General features: G+C 44.6%; 1 protein-coding gene across 1 annotated transcript; it reads left to right on the top strand.

Annotated features, from left to right (window-relative positions):
* Positions 1-728: 728 nt before the first annotated feature.
* Bst1 (bone marrow stromal cell antigen 1) lies at positions 729-12666 on the top strand. The gene is made up of 9 exons (XM_051200237.1): positions 729-928; positions 2606-2732; positions 3651-3786; positions 4302-4384; positions 7679-7755; positions 8953-9045; positions 10043-10129; positions 10998-11057; positions 12278-12666. The coding sequence occupies exons 1-9, from the start codon at positions 744-746 to the stop codon at positions 12381-12383; spliced, it is 954 nt and encodes a 317-aa protein (XP_051056194.1). The 5' UTR covers positions 729-743; the 3' UTR covers positions 12384-12666.
* The last annotated feature ends 5854 nt before the right edge of the window (positions 12667-18520 follow it).

Below are 18520 nucleotides of genomic sequence, written 5' to 3'. Positions count from 1 at the left end.
GGAATATAAAGTTTGGTTACAACAAAAGGGATTCAAATAAAATCTCTCTCTCTCTCTCTCTCTCTCTCTCTCTCTCTCTCTCTCTCTCTCACACACACACACACACACACACACACACACCTGTGTACTATACCAGCAGTCTGAGTTCACAGCTGTTTTGAGGTAAGGTCTGAGGACACTGTACTCCACAAGGAAGTATTCAATTCTGGTTCTCTAGACTGTCTAAAGGGTTACCTGGGAGTGAAACTGAAATGTTGGAGAAGTTAAATAACTTTTCCAAAATTATTTACTAATCTGGAAACTGAAGACCAATATAAACCAAGCTAGGAAGTACGGTGTGAACAGAAAAGTGTGTGTGTGTGTGTGTGGGTGGGTGGGTGGGTGTGGGTGTGGGTGTGGGTGTGCGTAATGAAAACAAGCAAAATTCACCCATCTTTGGTCCTGGAGAAAGAGGACATCTGTCAAGGATGTTGTTGTCTTTTGAACCAAAAAAAGTTTTTTCCTCTTATATATGAAACCCTCACGTCCTTCAAACTCCCATCTCGTTTGGGGCCCCTGTCTTTTGCCAAAGATGCATTAAGTTTAGTGTCTGTTGGAACGGAAGAGGAAGGGCAATTGGAAGGGAGGCTGCGGTGTCGTTAGGGTGAGTGTCCAGCTAGTGCTCAGCTAAGGGGAACTGCCTCTGAGGCAGGAGAGAAACTGGGAGGAGCCCAGGAGGTCGAGGAGCAATCAACATCTCCTCGATGGCCGCCCAGGGATGCACTTTGTCTCTGTGGCTGTGGTTGTGGCCGCCCCTGCTGCTGCCGCTGCTGTTGGGGGCGCGAGCTGCTGCAACTCGATGGAGTGGGGAGGGCACCACGCCGCATCTGCAAAGCATTTTCCTGGGCCGCTGTGCTGAGTACGCCACACTGCTGAGCCTCCAATCCGGGTAAGGACTAAGTCAGAAAGGGAATAGGAAGAGAGGGCAGATTTGAAAAGCCAGGCAGAGTGACTAGCGGGTCCCTATGCAGATAATGTGTACACGATTCTCAGGGACAGGGGCCTGAGTGCAGGGGTTCTCCAGGTCCAGGAGGAGATTGTAGATGAGGCTGTCCTGCCGGTGTAGAGGTGGGGGGGGGGGGGGGGACAAATACCAATCTAGAGGTGAGTTTGAGTGACTGCCTCTCCATCCCACAGAGATCTCTAGCAGCAACTGCTGAAGTGCCAGCGCTTTGGGAATTCCAGGTCCTCCGATCTAGAGGACCTGAAGTTTTTTCTCCATATGGCAAAAACCCTCATGTTCTCCAAACTCCTATTTCCTTTAGGGCTGCTCCTCGAGGTGTGTTTTGCCAGATGATGCTTCAAGTTTAGTGTCTGTCTGAATAGACAAGGAAAGGGATGGAGATGGAGCAGGGTGGGATTAGGATGAGCTTGACTCTAGAAGACATCGTGTTTCCTACTCAATTAATTTCCTCCTTTGGACACGCTGTTCTGTGTTGTCATACTATCCCTTTCTGTGCCAGTTGTATTTAATTGTTATATGTTTCAATCAGAGAGAGAGAGAGGAGGAGGGGGAGGGAGGGAGAAAGGGAGGGAGGGATGGAGGAAGGGAGAATAACATAAGGAGTCTCTTAGTCACCACTCACAGAGGGGAAGAAAATGTGACCATTGCATAGGAAAGAAAAAGCCACTCCCAGAACTTGTTATCTACTTCTGTCTGCCTCCTGACCTGGCCTCCTGGGTCCAGAGACCTGCCCTCCACAGACCTGAACAATGGGCCCCACTCTTGGGTCTAAAAGAATAGACAAAAGCAAGAGAGTTCTTTAATAACTGTCTCTCATAGCCCTTGATCTCTCTCTCTCTCTCTCTCTCTCTCTCTCTCTCTCTCTCTCTCTTTCTGTCTCTCACATACACACACACCATCTGAAAACCACCAGAAGCTGCAGAGTTTATTGAAATTGTCACCCTCTGCCTTTAATCCCAGCATTTGGGAGGTATAGGCAGGTGGATCTCTGAGTTCAAGGCTAGCTTGGTCTACAGAGGGAGTTTTAGGTAGCCAGGTCTACACAGAGAAACCCTGTCTCAAAAACACAAAACACAATAAACAAACAAACAGCACAAATCAAAACAAAGGAAAGGAAAGGAATTATCACCTTCTAGTTGTACTTCTATCTGTGGCCGGTTCTGTTACGTTGAGCCTGGGAAAAACATATTACAATGGAGAACTCTGCTTTTCCTTTCACAGTGTGGTGCATTTTGAGTTTTCTTTTTATAATTTGCTCTCTCTCTCTCTCTCTCTCTCTCTCTCTCTCTCTCTCTCTGTGTGTGTGTGTGTGTGTGTGTGTGTGAGAGTGTGTGTGATGTGCCTGTGCCCACACAGAGGCCAGATGGGAACACTGGGTGTCCTGCTTGATAATTTTCTAACTCTAGCATCATCTCGTCCCAAAGCTAGAACTAGCCTGGCAGCCAGCCCGCCCCAGTCACCCTCCTGTTTCTACCTCATATGATGCTGGGGTTAGAGGCATGGATGCGGGGGTGGGGGTGGGGGACTGAACTCAGGTTCTGGTAGAAGCATGCTTCTACCAGAACAGCCTAACCCCCAGTCCTGACTGGCACTTTTGCACAGGAACAAAAACTGCACAGCCATATGGGAGGCTTTCAAGGTGGTGCTAGACAAGGACCCCTGCTCTGTGCTGCCCTCAGACTACGACGCCTTCATTAACCTCTCCAGGCACTCCATTCCTAGAGACAAGGTAAGGACAACTGCCTCAGATATGACCAGAAAGCGTATTTTCTAAGATTATGCGGCATGGTTTTCCTGGTTCTTTGTTGGCAAAAAGCAGATGCATAATTTAGAATTATACATCCCTCAGAGCTAGTTGATGAACTTAACAAATAACTTATTGGAATCCTTCTGTGTTCCTGGCGTCATATTAAGGGTTGGGGATACCAAAGAAAACACAGTACTTGTAGCCCTTCATGTCTACAAAGAGATTGGGCTACTGAGGACCAGCTGCCTGCAAATATTGTTAGCTGTGCTCTATGAAGACACTATTTGCCCTGGAAGGTACAAGGTGTGCTGTGAAGAATGAGGTGTTTTGAAGCACTGTGCACTCTAGGAAAGGGATCATATAATTGCTTACTACCCTAATCAGAGCTACACCAGGAGGCCAAATGGTTCTGCTCCTTATTTTCCCAGCAGAGGCACAGGGAGATGAAAAGCCTTGACCAACATCACACATCTAGCATAGGACAGAGCCAGGCTTCCAGCCCTGCTCCCTTAATCATGGTCCTGGGAAAATATGTCATTAACATCTATACCAGTGATCACAACCCCTTTAACAAAGGTCTGTCTCCAAGATATATTTACATTATGATTCATAACAGTGGCAAAATACAGTGACAAAGTAGCAAAGAAAATAATTTTATGGTTGAGGGCCACCACCACATGAGGAACTGTATTAAAGGGCTGCAGCATTAGGAAGGTTGGAAGCCACTTGTCTATGTTGTGTGTTTGCAATACAGGGAGGAGAGAGGCAGCGCTCTTTGACAGCGGTAGACTCACAGCATGTTCGAATTCCATGAGGAATGGCTGCTGATTTGTCCTGATGACAAACTGCAATGTGTTTTCATTTTCTTTTGCATTTTAATTCCCGGTTGTTTCTCATCAGTCACTGTTCTGGGAGAATAACCACCTACTTGTTATGAGCTTCTCAGAGAACACCCGTCGCCTTATGCCCCTGTGCGATGTTCTGTATGGCAAGGTTGGAGACTTCCTGAGTTGGTGTCGACAGGAAAATGCCTCTGGTAAGATTTTGCACACATTACCATAAAGCAACAGCTCCTCTACCTGCAAATTTACCTTTGTTGCTGGAAATTTTCATATATGTTCATCTCATTTAACCCTTCCCAAATCCTCTGAGATAGGTGACAGCTATAGTAACTGATAATAACAATAATGGTTAGAGTGTACTTACCTTTGCTGCAGGCACATTAGTTCTGGAATCCACACGTTATCCTCTATGATCCTGTCATATTTCTAGTTTGGCAAGCGTGGAAACTGAGGCATGGCGTGATTAAGAGAGTTGCTTAGGAATGTATCCAGTAAGCCATGTAACCTCACAATCTGACATCAGAGCCTACGATTCCAATCCAGCAGGGCTCTGCCTTCATCTCTGTATTTCCAAGAGGGGAAACTGAGGCTCAAAGAAGGTAAAATCACTGTGAATGTTGTTCAGAATCCATGCCAAATATGGGATTAGCAAACGCTTTACATTAATACGGTTTCCAGTGTGAAATGCATTTGTGTACTTTCCTCCTAGGACTTGATTATCAGTCCTGCCCCACATCAGAAGACTGTGAAAACAATGCTGTGGACTCCTATTGGAAAAGCGCATCCATGCAGGTAATCCTGGGATGGGTGAGTGAGTGTTGAGCATGTGAGGAATCTATAAACTGGACCCCAGGCCGCTACCTAATTTTGGTGAGTCTTCCTTTCCACTTTAATGATTTCTCTGACTCATTTTCTCTGATCCACACAGTTATGAGGGTTTAAGGAGATAAAATATTAAAGGCAGTGCAGAGAAAAACGTTTGGCAAACATTAGCTATACATGGGGATAGTCCATTGTAAGCATTTCTGTCCCACCTCGACTGTGTACTTCAGGTACTTCCTAGTGCCATGTAAAACATGGGAGTAATCTTTACTTTATCCAAGAGCCTGGAGCACTGGAGACTAAGATGTGGGTATCAGAAATATTGACAGAGCATCATTAATGGGAGAAGAGGCAGTGAGCTACCAATAAGCTGGTACCCAGAAATGTTCCTAAGGCATGTCTGTATCTCAGAGGATATTGCCACAGAGTTGATGGTGGCAAAATGATGTCATTTATAGCTTACATTCCCTGCCTCAAGCATTGGAATAAAGATTAGAAATAAGGAGGGTTAAGTCTTTAGCTAAGGGCTGATGATTAACTGTCAATCAAAGGACAGGGTATTTCTACTCCTCCCTTTTCAGTAGTGATGTGTCCTTGCCTCCCATTGGCTGTCTTCCTCTCCAGGTGTCCCATGGGCTCATTGATCAGGTGAAGGACTTTGACCAAACCTTCCACCAGGGCTAGCCACAGAGCCTCACGCTGATCACTGTGTACTCCTGCCAGCTCCAGTGGGAGGCGGTGTTTGTTCCTACTTTCCCAGGGCATCATCTGAAATACACGCTCCAGTAGCTACTAAAGTCCCTTATTGGAAACCGGAAGGCTTAACACCTCTATAGAGGTGCCATGTCAACTCCGTCTATAAACAAACTGTAACAGGCTAGAGAGATGGCTCAGCAGTTAAGAGAACAGCAGCTTTCATAGAGGACCCAGGTTCAAGTCCCAGCACATGGCAGCTTACAACTACCTGTAATCTAGCTCCAGGTGATCTGACTGACACCCTCGCACACACATGCAGGCAAAACACAATGCATATAAAATAAAATAAATCAACCATTAAAAGAGTGAGACCTGTAAACATTTGAGCTAGGTTGAGGCAGAGACAGGCAGATTTCTGTGTGTTTGAGCCAGCCTGGTCTCTACAGCTAGTTCCAGAATAGTCAAGGCTACACAAAGAAAGCCTGTCTTACCTAGCCAGGTAGTGTTGGTGCATGCCTGAAAGCTCAGCACTTTGGAGGCAGAGGCAGGTGGATTTCTGTGAGTTTGAGGCCAGCCTGGTCTACAGAGCAAGTTCCAGGACAGTTGGGACTACACACAGAGACCCTCTCTTGGGGGGGGGGGTCGGAGAAGAAAGAAAAGAAACCCTGTCTCAAACACACACAAACACACACACACACACACACACACACACACACAGAGAGAGAGAGAGAGAGAGAGAGAGAGAGAGAGAGAGAGAGAGAGAGAGTTGTAGTACATGCCACCATGAATTTTCCTAACTTTAAGGTGTGTGCTCCCACTGGGTTTTATTAATGGGAATTAGTATCAGTACCTCCATCTTAAAGCCCTTAGAATAAACGAGGTGGCTGAAGCAAGAACAAAGCTAATCCAGTATAGTAATGGCAGGGCTTGACCCTCATAAGTAGTCAATACATATCATTGTTATTATTATCGTTTGTGGTGCTGGGGATCACACTTAGGGCTTTGCGCATATCAGGCAAAGGTCCTACCAAGAGCTGCATGCTCAGGCTAAATGTTGTTCTGATTTTAAACATTTTTTCTTTACTGCAATCAATCCTCCAAGGTAGCTGTTCGTTCAGACCTGGAAAATGAATTGCAAAGATGTCAAAAGACTTTCCTCCGTTGAAAAATTGCAAATTAGGGGAACCAGGATGCGAAAGCAGGCTTCCTAGCTTCAGAGACTGGGTTTGCAGCCACTGCTTCCTAAAGTGTCACTGTGTGAATACCCACACAACTGTTTCCCCACTGCCAATGTCATCTCTGCTCACGGCAGAGAATGGCAAGGTGCAGAAAGACAAGCGAGGTCACCCATGACGTTCCTGCCACCAAAATGTTACCCGCCCCTTTAACACAGAGGCTGTCAGATGTCAGCATCTGAAGACTTAACTCCTAGCGTTAGTGCCTTTTGGAAGATGCTGGAGACAAATGGCACACAATGTGCCTCCGCTTTGGAGCACCTGGTATTGGCTGTCATCTCATTAGTCAGTAAACCTGTCCTGTGCGGCTAAGTAGCACGTAACTCACCACCACCTAACCTTTATTCCAGGACAGTCATTTTAGAGGGAAATTTAGAGTCCGAACAAGACTACCTACACACCCACTTTCATTTGTTTATTTAATGATACTAGAAACTGAACCTGAGGCCTATTGTGTGCCAGCATGTCTGAGCTATACCCTCAGCCCCGCTCAATTGTATTGTAGCAAAGCACACCTTCTATCCATCTAATCTTGCACTTTGCTTTGAATGTAAACACTTCCTATGAAATCACATATCCTAATTGCTGTTAATAATTCGGACGTCGGCACTGTGTTGGTATGCACTGGGAACTGTATGCCGGTCCCTGGCAGTTCCATGCTAGTGAGCATGTGTTGGTCTCGCAAGCCATGCCACAGTGCCAATGCTTGTGTGCGGTGCTTGTGGCGGGACTTTGTATTGTTCACCAAAGACAGGTGGCTTATTTTCTGCACCTGTGGTTTGTACTGCCCCATACAGTTATTTGCATGTGACTTACATGGGCCGATGAGATATGAGAGTGACATCTGTGTCTCTTAGGACAGGTCACTGGCCCTTCTCCCTTCCCGGCAGTTAACAGCTTGCAGGTGGGAGACTTCCTCATGGTGAGAACACTGAGTGCCAAACCACCAAGGGCCGGTGGTGAATGTTCAGTGGGAGCATTCAGTGAACCTCCCTGTGAAGCCACTGCAATGTTGAGGCTCTTTGTCCCATCAGCTCAGCCTAGTTCATTCTAGCTGAAATGATGCTGGCATTCCTCATCATATCCTTAGGCTAAGGTACCTAATATGGAATTACTGAGTAGGGGAATATGAGTAGGGGACTTTAAAGATGATTTGGTTCTCCAAATAAACCAATTTGCATTTCTACTAGCCAGGTGAAATGCCAATTTTTCCCCCATTGAAAACTGTCAATTATAAAAACAAAACTGAGTTGCTATTAAAGCATACACACACACACACACACACACACACTGGCATGACTCCATTTTCTCAAAAATCTGTTTCTTCTCACAGTATTCAAGAGACAGTTCTGGGGTGATCAATGTCATGCTGAATGGCTCAGAGCCCAAAGGAGCCTATCCCGTGAAAGGGTAAGAACTGCAACACCCAAGGACTAGAAAATTGTCCCAGTCCCAATTTAACGCTTGCACTTGTAAAGTCAGGTAAAATGAAAACAGTTGTGTGATGTGGTAAATGTGGTCATTAGAGGCATGTCCGTACAATTAAACCATTAATAGCTGACAAATACATGAGCAAGTTATCCAAATGTAGAGGATAGGAGAGCAGCTGGAGGGATATAGGTCAGTGGTAATGCTTGCTTTGCAAACATGAGGACCTCTCTCTGATCCCTAGGACCCAAATGAAAACTCAGGAGGTTGATGGAAGATGTCATTTTGTAAATATATTACTCTTATTGGTTAATGAATAAAGCACTGTTGGCCAATAGGAAAGCAAGATGGGCGGGGCTAGAAGACAAGGAGGATTCTGGGAGATGTAGTGGAGAGTCAAGATGAAGGAATTTGAGAGAAGAGGTCTGGACCCTCTTTCCAGTAAGAGAAGATCACATGGAAACACTTAGATTGATAGACATGGGTTAATATTTAAGACAGAGCTAGCCAATAAGAAGCACTAGTAACAGGCCAACAGCTTTATATCTAATACACTGTCTCTGTGTGTTATTTGGGGCTGAAGCAGCTCTGGGACCAGGCTGGTGGGAAAGCTGCTCATATCAGAGAGAGGTGGCACATTTGTAATCCAAGTTCTGGAGTGGCAGAGACAAGGGGATCTCTGGGGCTCACTATTTCAGCCAGCCTAGTTTACTTGTTCTAGTTCTAAGCCAATGAGAGACTGGACAGCACCCGATGTTGTAGTCTATCTTGCAGGTGCACACACCCATGTGCATGTACACAAAATGTAAAAAGAACCCTAGAAACTTTTTTGGGGGGTGTGGGGAGACAGGGTCTTTTTGAATAGCCCTGGCTGTCCCAGAATTCACTATGTAGACCAGGCTGGCCACAAACTCCAAGAGATCCAACTTGCCTCTACTTCCTGAGTGCTGGGTTTAAAGGTGTGCACCACCACACCCAACTTTCCCAGAAACTTTTAAAGTAATTAATATCTAAATAAACTAACAGCCCAAATGGAGAGTGATCATACTGTGTTAAGACTTGAAGGAAGGTTCTCCTAGGTTGGACACAGGGCTTGGCGTCAGAGAGCTTGCTTAGTATATACACATTCAACACCGTGGAAGGACAAAGAAAAAAATAAATGTCCTTCCTGTCTTCCAGGTTTTTTGCAGATTTTGAAATCCCATACTTACAAAAGGATAAAATCACAAGAATTGAGATCTGGGTCATGCATGAAGTTGGGGGACCCGTTGTGTAAGTTATGGGGCTTGGGGTAGTAGCTGAGATCTTGCTTTGCTTGGCTACCATCTGAATGGGGACATTTTGCAATTAGCTTTAATGACCTGCCAGCCTTCTGCTTCTAACGTGGCTGGTAGAGAAGGATGATTGTTGGGAATGCCGGCTCACTCCCAGCCAGATGCCATGCTGATCTTTATGAGTGGTGTGGGAGGTTCTTACACATCTGTGAGGGTCAAAGCCAGTTTCTATCCTTCTTTCTTACCTTTCTTTCTTTCTTTCTTTCTTTCTTTCTTTCTTTCCTTCCTTCCTTCCTTCCTTCCCTCCCTCCCTCCCTCCCTCCCTCTCTCTCTCTCTCTCCTCCTTTTTCTTTTTCTTTTTTTCTTTTCAAATCTCTTGAAGGTTCAGTAACCTCCCCAGGGTTTTCAGAATCAACCCAGTGCTCCGTGGTGACGCCTTGCTCTCCATGATGCAACCACATTTGCAACTAAGTGCTGGCTCACCGGTGAGGACCAGGACTTTGAAGAACTACATCTTCTCAGAAACTGAGTTTTTACATGAGCAAGTGTAGAACTCATCCTTTTCATGGATGAACACCACTGCCAAGCAGCCTAAAATAACGCCCCCACTGGCTTGGCTCCGGGTTTGCAAACAGCTGTACCCCGCGCCTTAACTAATCAATGCCAGATGAAACAGTTAAGCCCTTTTGGTCCAGAAACTTGGAGGAGAGGCCACAGCCCGTGTGGTAACTTCAGAGGAGAGCTGGGCCCTGTTCTTCAGAGGAGACACTGCATGGAGGGGAACATTGCCAAACCCTGTGGCCTGTCGCTCTGCTTGACTGTGTAGGTTTCCCAGAATCCACAGTTTCTAAACTAGAAACTTCCTTGCGTTCTCCTTGAAAGCAGAATATCAAGGAGTGGCCCAAAGATCTTTGGTCATCACTAAAACAGCTTGTGCTATGTTTTCGTCTTTCTTTAATCTGTTTGATTAAAACAAAAGTCGGTCTGTGTTTTAGAGAATCCTGTGGCGAAGGCAGTGTGAAAATCCTGGAAGACAGACTGGAAGCCCTGGGGTTCCAGCACAGTTGCATCGATGACTACCCGTAAGTGGTGCTGTGTATTAACCACTTTGAATGGTTAGAGCAATTCAAAGTGTTGGTTTTGTAGGTATCCACTACAAAGGCCAGGGAAGGTGACTTCTGGGTTTGCCTATGGATAGAGAGACCCTTCTGGAGTCCTCTCTTTTTTTTTTCCCTCTAGAGTTCATTTTAAGGACAGCTGGAGGACACTAATAGCAGAATTTTATCATGTACCCATGTCCACTTTGTTCCTCTAGCCTAGGTTGATGTGTGATGTGATTGGAGACCAAGGTCTACATCTTCAGATCACATTACAAAAGCTACTGAGATGGGCGTTTGGTAGATGGATCTTGGCCATAGCATGAAAAATCATAAGAGCTACTGTTTGTTGAGACTCTGTGACCCACACTTTATATGTTTTGTCTCAGGTGTCACCAAGGGCTTTTCTACATAATTAATAGTAAACCTTGGCTCTAAGCCTGGGGGCGATGTAATTCTCTCCTCTGGACTCTCAGAATTCCTTTCTCTGCTCACTGGTGTTCTCTCTGTCTCTGTCTCTGTCTCTGTCTCTCTCTCTCTCTCTCTCTCTCTCTCTCTCTCTCTCTCTCTCTCTCTCTCTCTCTTTCCAGATAGGGCTTCTCTGTGTAGCCCTGGCTGTCCTGGAACTCACTTTGTAGACCAGGGTGGCCTTGAACTCCATCTGCCTCTGCCTCTGACTCCTGAGTGCTGGGAGTAAAGGCGTGCCACCATTCCCAACCTACCTAATACTGTTTATAAAGGTGGAATCTTCAGAGATGCATTTTGTGTTTCCAGCACTTTGCAGGTGCATCACAAATGTTCCATGGATGGGAGTCATTTGGGTAATCTCTTAAGGACTGTTTTCTTCTTGTAGACCAGTGAAGTTCTTAATGTGTGTGGACCACAGTGCTCACCCGGACTGTGTCATGAACTCGTAAGTAATTGGCTTCAGTCAGAACCCAGGTGAACTTGCGGTGTGAACAATTTTTCTTTATTCCTGTGCTGGCAGGCAGACCATTGTTTCTACACTCTTGTGTGTCCTCGTAGATTATGGCATCCCTGTCCTGGGACATGTTTAAATCTGTACATACACATGGACATGCACATTCATACCACAGACATATATCTCTTATATCAGTTATAATGAATGATACTATAAAAAAGATTCTGGAATTGGCTTTTTCACATAGCAGTATATCTTGGAGATTTTTCTATACTTTTAAGAAAATAAACTGAGGGCTAGAGAGATGGAACAGTGGTTAAGAGCACCAGCTGCTATCCCAGAGGTCCTGGGTTTGATTCCCAGCACCCACATGGTGACTTACCACCATCTTTAACTCTAAAATATGTCAAACTAAAACCTCTAGCATAGACACAGAAATACTGTGCAGTAAGAAACAAAGCAGCTGTAGGGAATGTCCAGCAGGTGGAGCCATTGGCTAATTAAAAAGGGAGGTGGGTGGGGAGGTGGGGAGGAGGACTCCAGAGTCCTAAGGAAGTTGTGTGTGAGTAAAGACCTGGCCACCAATCCAGAACAGTAGTATTCGTTTCTGAACTAAGAGAAGATGGTTTCATAAATTTAAAAGTTCACATTTTAATTGGTTGAAAAGAATTCAGTAATTTCTCTTTCAAAAACTCCAAAGGTCAAGCCTTTAGTGTAAATGGGATTTGGCCAGGCCTTCTCTTGGTATTTTAAAGTCACAACAGGCCTTCCTTAATCAGTTAAACTCTGATGATATACTGTTCACCAATAAGGAACTTGGCTAACACTCTGGAACACTCGTACAATAAGAATTTGTACACAAGGAAAAATGAGTTGGCTCCATGTGAACCAGCCCGATCTATCTATTTCCAAGAGGTAGTGTTAGGAAAGGAAGCAAACTGCATTCGGTGTGTTTACGCAAAGAAGTGTGTATGTGTGTGTGTGTGTGTGTGTGCATCTGAGAGAGAGAGAGAGAGTAGGGGGAGGAACTTTCTTGAAAGGACAAATGAAATTATTAGCTGTGATTCTCTGGGAATAGGGAAGTTAGTAATTTTTTATTTTCAGTTCTATGAACTTTGAGTTCTATCTAAACATTTCTGTAGTGTGTATGTGTGGGTTTGAAAGCAGATGTCACATACTGATGTTGTCTCTGTTTCTCTCATCCTTTGCAGAGCATCAGCATCGATGCAGAGAGGGAGCCCATATCTTTATACAACAGGGCATGTCAGCCTGATGATTTCTCTTTTAGTAGCGTTGACTTCAAGTTCTCAAGTGTGACTAGAAAATCACCACGTTGTTCTAAGAGAACCCAGCCTTGCATCTACCCTTGGACAGTCCACAGTGTTCTGTGTAGGCTAAGGGTGCTCATTATCTAAAGACCCTTCCTTCTAGGAAAAGATTGTAACCACATGGTAATCCTATTATATTCTAACTAGTCTTGCTTACCAGGCAGAATTTGCTACCACAGAATTAAAGTTATTGTTTCTTATTTTGATAATGATACAAAACACTGAGACCTGGAGTGTCATATAATCTCATATAATTAAATATATTTTTGGAAGCATCTGTATTTTTTATTTTCTGTATGTTCCTGTTTCAAAAAACACAATACACGCCTGTTAAGAGCTTCAGATATATGTACAGTATATAAAGATACACATATATACATGCTATGTAAAGATGTCTATTTAAAGATGTGTATTTAATGGCTAGTTATGATAAGGGAACAGTCTGAAACATCACACACAGACACACACACACAGCACACAGCACACACACACACACACACACACACACAACTGTTGAGATCAACTACACGAGGTTTTGTATATCCACAGGGTTGCATATTCATTTAGTAAGTAGAAGTCACTTGACTGGGGACTGGTTAAGTTAACTGTGGCTCATTTGTACTGGGAAATACTGCTCAGTGATCTGAAGTAACTAGTACTGACATATGTAATCATACATGTGGCATTGTGCTAAAGGAAAGAAGCCAGACCAGAAGGCTACACACTGCAAGGTAAGGATACAGAGTCCTGAAAAGACCAAGCTGTGTGGCAAGAGAAGAAGGCAGTAGATTCCCGGGCGGGTGGGAGGGGTGTATGGGGAATGGGGGTGGGGCTAAATTAAAGGGACAGTGAGAAGGACCAAGGTGGCATCTTATGAGAGCCTGCCCTTCTCAAAGCTCTTACTTAGAACTGTGGAAGCAAATCTCATGGGATGTAAATTTAAAATCTTGTTACTAGAGATCATTTAATCACTTAAGAAAATGTCAGTAAGTATAAATGATCGGATATAAAACTACTCATAACATGATGCAAATGTTATGAATATAATGACTATAATAAATCCTATGATGAATGTGTGTTTGTACAATATGCATACTGTAAATGAATGAAAGAAAATTGTCTCTGGGTAGGAATCTCACAGTTAGTCAGCTTTTGGCCTTTTTTTACAATATATTACTTTTATAATAATAAAAAAATGGAAACATGCACATACACCATCTATGTGCAGAAATGTGGTTTTACAAATAACATTTCCAGAGCACACACACACACACACACAAAACAAAACCATAAGTATTCTGTTCTCTACCTATAGCAAGCGGGATGAGAGTTCCTTGATGCTGTTGCGGGAGTGTGGGTGGGGTGGGTGGACCCTCAGGAGCTCCCCAGACTGTCTCAGATGACCTAGTCATCCCAGCAGACCCAGAGAACTGCCAGGCAGTGAGCTATAAGGTCCCATGTCCCACCCTGCAGCGCTGAGTGTTTGAGGTCCTTTCTTGCTGAGGTAACTTGATCCAGGTGAGACCCACAGGTGGTGCTTTAATTCCTGTGGCCTCTTGAGTAAACATGTCCTGTAACCCCAGGAAACCATGCACTTAAAGATCACTGTATTCAGCAGAGGTTCACAATTTAGCCTCTTGACTATGGAGGGTCATCGCAGAGCCTCCCTAGGCTCTCACCCCCTTCCCCTCTTTCTCTCCCCCATCTCTCTATCTCCCTCCATCCCTGTCTCTCTTCCTCCCTCCCTGATGCCAGTGAGTATGTGCGGGGACGTGTGCATCTCTCTGTCTGTCTGTCTGTCTGTCTCTCTCACTCTGTGTGTGTGTGTGTGTAAGTTATATAATCACCTTTTAGCTTCCTCAGCTTTCCATCTCCGACTCCCAGTTCCTCCTCATACTCTACCTAACTCTGTCCCTTTGGAATTCGCTCACAAATTTGCTTCGCGAGGCTCAATCAGGGGGTTTCCCTCCAATGTCAGGAGACAACAGGCAGCTTGATCATTGCCACCCCCTCTGATTCTGTCTGTGGACACATGCAGAAATTTAATATTCAAAGTGTTATGTTACTATATTAAGAGAAGGGAAATGAATCCAACTATTGTGTTCAGAGTTATATGGCCTTTGGGAAGTAGATTAGGTCATTGACTAAATCCTGGTGGTGGTTTGAAAGAGAATGACCTCCACCGGCTCATGTGTTTGAATGCTTGCTCATCAGTTGTTGAAACTGCTTTGGGAAGTGTTAGGAGGTGTGGCCTTTTGGAGGAGGTGCATCATTGGGTGTGGGCTTTGAGGTTTTAAAACCCTGTACCACTGCCATTCCCGGTTAGCTTTCTCTGCCTCTTGTGTAAGGATGTTAAGTTCTCCACTACTACTCCAGAGCCGTGCCTGCCTGCCTGCCGTCTGCCGTATTCCTCACCATGATCATAGACTCATGTTTGAGACTGTAAGTCCCTCAAAACTGTGTCTTCTCTGAGTTCCCTTGGTCATGGTATTTTATCACAGCAATTGAAAAGTAATTAAGATAGATCACATAGATATACAGATGCATACATGTCCCCCCAGCTGTATACTTATATCATGATGCTAGAACCTGACACCCCCAATGTTCTGAGCCGTAATAAATGTTGTTTCTTTATGGAGTAGCTCTCTGAGCTGTGTTGTAGTAGCAAAAGATGGGCACCTCTACAATCACCTTCATCCTCATCACTATCATCGTGACTAGAGCTAACACTTGTTGAGTTATGCAGCATGCCTTCCAGCTTTTATAGGCAACACGCATACAGGCACTTTGGGAGGCCCATGGATCCCTTCTTCTATACTAGGACACCCTAGGACTGATAAGTCACAGCCCCGATAAAAGTGGGGACATGGTCAGATTCAGGAAGGTGAAGAAAACAGATTGTGAGAAGTGGGGCAGTATAGAGGATCAAAGACCTGGCACATGCTAGAAGGTTCATGTGATATAGTCACCATTGCTTATTGTAAAATGCTTCTCAGAGAAGCCATGCCAAGCTCGGTCTCACCTCAAGCCATGCCTAGCTTGGTATTACCTAATTCACTTCCTTGCTATAGCCCGTATTTGCCTTACTTTCCCTTCTTCTGGGTCTTTGAACATGCTTCTCTCTCTGCATTGATCTTCCTTCCTGCTCTGTCATCTACCTGATAGACATTATGCCCCGCTTACAAATTACACACCACTTCTTACCTAAAATCTTTTTTATTTTTAGAAAAACAATAACCCCATTTCTCACATTCCAGTAGAACCTTCCTATTCTTCACTCTCTTTGTTTGTTTGTTTGTTTGGTTGGTTAGTTTCCTGTTTGTTTTTGTTTTCTGAGACAGGGTTTCTCTATGTATCCCTGGTTGTCTTGTAACTCACTGTGTAGACTGGGCTCGAACTCAGAGAGCTCCTTCTGCTCCTGCTTTCTGAGTGTTAGAATTAAAATTGTGCATCATCACCTGTAGTGAGATATATTCGCTTTGTCCACACCTGTGGCAGTGACCATGCCCATTGGGGAACTAGGTCTGGGGAAGGGGTCCCGGAGGGCTCTCTTACTTGCAGCACCGGGACAGAAGAGCATGTGGAGGCATCCTTGGGACCAGGAACCTGCTGGTGTTTGTTGTAAGTTTTTTCTCCCTAAATAAACATCTATTCAGCCTATTTGTTTTTCCTGATCCTTATTAAACCTCAATAATCACCATCCAGCTTTTCTTCATTCTTTTTCCCTTACCTCATCTGCCTCCGAGAAAACCATTAACAAGGTCCCTTTACACTGTCTTACCATTGTTTGTGCCTTTGTCTGACTTTACCATGTACCATGGTTTCCTCGAGGACTTACCCATCTTTGCAGCCCTGGCTTAGCTGTGCCTGAGAAATGTGGACAGCCTGCAAGGGTGTGAATGAGAGAATGGCTATGAATATGAACTATGCTTTGAGAAAAAGCACATGTGTGAGCCTCCCGTGTTGGAAGAGACCAGTAATGGGAGGGGACAGTAGTAAAAGTATGGGGAACAGCACTTTTCTGTATTTATTTTACATTTCAATAAATCATTTGAAGTGTGCTATATTTATTGTGTGTGTGAAGCCGAGGGGGGGGGGTGAGGAGAGAGAGAGAGAAAAAGAGAGAGATGAGGAGGAGGAAAAGGAGGAGGAGGACTACTGGGCCTCGGACAAAAGAGCAGAAAAGGGATCAACTTCTTTGGGACCAACTAGCTCCTCAGGCTAATCTCCAGGATGTGGCAGCCAAGGGGTGTTCTTAGGCTGGCTTGGAGAACACTGTGCCCCATCCTTCAGGTTGCCTGGGTTACAGGGGGCCTTACACAGTCTCCTGCAGCACACTAACCTGGGACTTAATTAGATGCTGCCCTTTGGAATTCTGTGGAAAAGAAAAGCCTTTTCTTTTTCTAAAAATAAAAGTAGTGTTTCCCTTTTTCTGAACCTCAATTTCACTGCCCACTTTAAAAAAAATCCAATATAGAAAAATTGAGAAAGAGACAATAAACAAACATTTTCCACTAACCTATGCAATGTATCAGTTTCCCCTGTATGTGTTCATACGTGTTTATAGGTTTAAATGTCTGCAATGTTGACATCGTGATGACAGACTAGCACAGGCTCACTTGCTGGCCCTTGTATAACCTAAAACTCTACCACTGAGCTACATGCCAGCCAGAAGTCCATACTTTTTGTTTTGTTTTTTATTTTTGTGTTTGTTTGTTTGTTTGTTTGTTTGGTTTTTCAAGACAGAGTTTCTCTGTATAACATCTCTGGCTGTTCGCTTTGTAGACCAGGATGGCCTCAAACTCATAGAGATCTGTGGGGATTAAAGGCATACAAGATTAAAAACATGTGCCATCACGGCCCTCTGAAAGCCCATACTCTAAAGTTTAGTGTTCGAGATCATCCTTCAATATTCTTAAGCCAGCTTTCTAGCCCCATGCTCCCCCACGCCCAATGCCCTCTCTCAGTTCTTCGTTCTTGACACAGCTTACTGCCCACCTGTTAGCAGGTAAGGGCTTCCCCTCAGTCCTCACAACAGAAGAAGTCAGCCCAGAGATACAGCTAAAACAAGGCAAAGCTTACACACCCAAGAGAGTGGGAGGCGGGTGCTGAAGGGTATTGTAGCACACTGGGCTGGACAGTGTGGATTTTCAGGAAGTCTTAGGGTTATTTATGAGGTGAATGGTATATTTATAGGGTAAGGTGGCCTCCCCACTACCCACCACCACCACCCCTCAAATAAAGAATATGGCTACTGGGGGAATTCTTCCCGTGATCCTTTGGAAAAGCCCACAAGAGAAGAGTTCAAAACCACGATGTAAATGTTACCACAAGGAAACTGCGGCTCTCTGAGGATGCAGATGCTCTGTTCTGTGTGGTAACTGGGAAGTGCTTGGGTACCAGCCTCTGTTACAGCCCCTAGTTCAGCTTCAAGGTTGTTTGACCACAAAAGAACATTAGAAAGTCAGGAAACACAGAGCAGCAGTTTCCTGGGTTACCTCCCATTTAACCCCTTCCTCCCCATGTTACACCTGGCAGTTCTGCCACTCTTGTTTTAAGTAAGGGTTGTGAGAACTCATGAGAAGAATAACACGCATAGTCAACCAGAACAGTATGAGGCATGTCTTTGGTACTGTGCAAGTATTGGTGGTTGATTTTTATTATTACAGATCTAAATTGCTTTATAATTTTCTAAACACAACCTGCCAAAGTAGCACATAGGTGAGCTGCTATTTGGAGGTGTTTTGTTTTGTTTTGTTTTTTTAATCCACTGAAATCCTTGCAGTTATGATGCTAGTTTACAGAGGAACATAGAGCATCACAATGCGTCTATTACTTGCTTGGTCAAAGATACTCCCCATGGCCTCTGCTTTTCCTTTCCCAAGGCAGAGGGCAGCAAGCCTCAGTAGGAGGGAATCATCCCCATGTTTCTTTGTTAAGGGACAGATCTCAGCACCAGCAACATACAGAGGATGTATAAGGCTGAATGAAAGAATGAATGAATGACAAGCATCCAACCCAAAAAGAAATGCTTGTGGAAGTCCCAGAGCATAAGAGGGAGCTGCTGGACATCTGATAGGATTGAGTTCATGTTTTGCACCTGCCCTGGCCACCAGATTTCCTTCC

The sequence above is a fragment of the Phodopus roborovskii genome, unplaced genomic scaffold (genome assembly GCF_943737965.1).
Source record: "Phodopus roborovskii unplaced genomic scaffold, PHOROB, whole genome shotgun sequence".
NCBI lineage: Eukaryota > Metazoa > Chordata > Mammalia > Rodentia > Cricetidae > Phodopus > Phodopus roborovskii.
Note: the sequence above shows the minus strand (reverse complement) of the source record. Positions and strands in the feature narration are given on the sequence as shown.

Coding starts and splice junctions, on each gene's coding strand:
- Bst1 (XM_051200237.1), top strand. CDS start 744: ATGGCCGCCCAGGGATGCACTTTGTCTCTGTGGCTGTGGTTGTGGCCG. Junction 3,787..4,301: donor TCGACAGGAAAATGCCTCTG/GTAAGATTTTGC, acceptor CTTTCCTCCTAG/GACTTGATTATCAGTCCTGC. Junction 7,756..8,952: donor GGAGCCTATCCCGTGAAAGG/GTAAGAACTGCA, acceptor CCTGTCTTCCAG/GTTTTTTGCAGATTTTGAAA.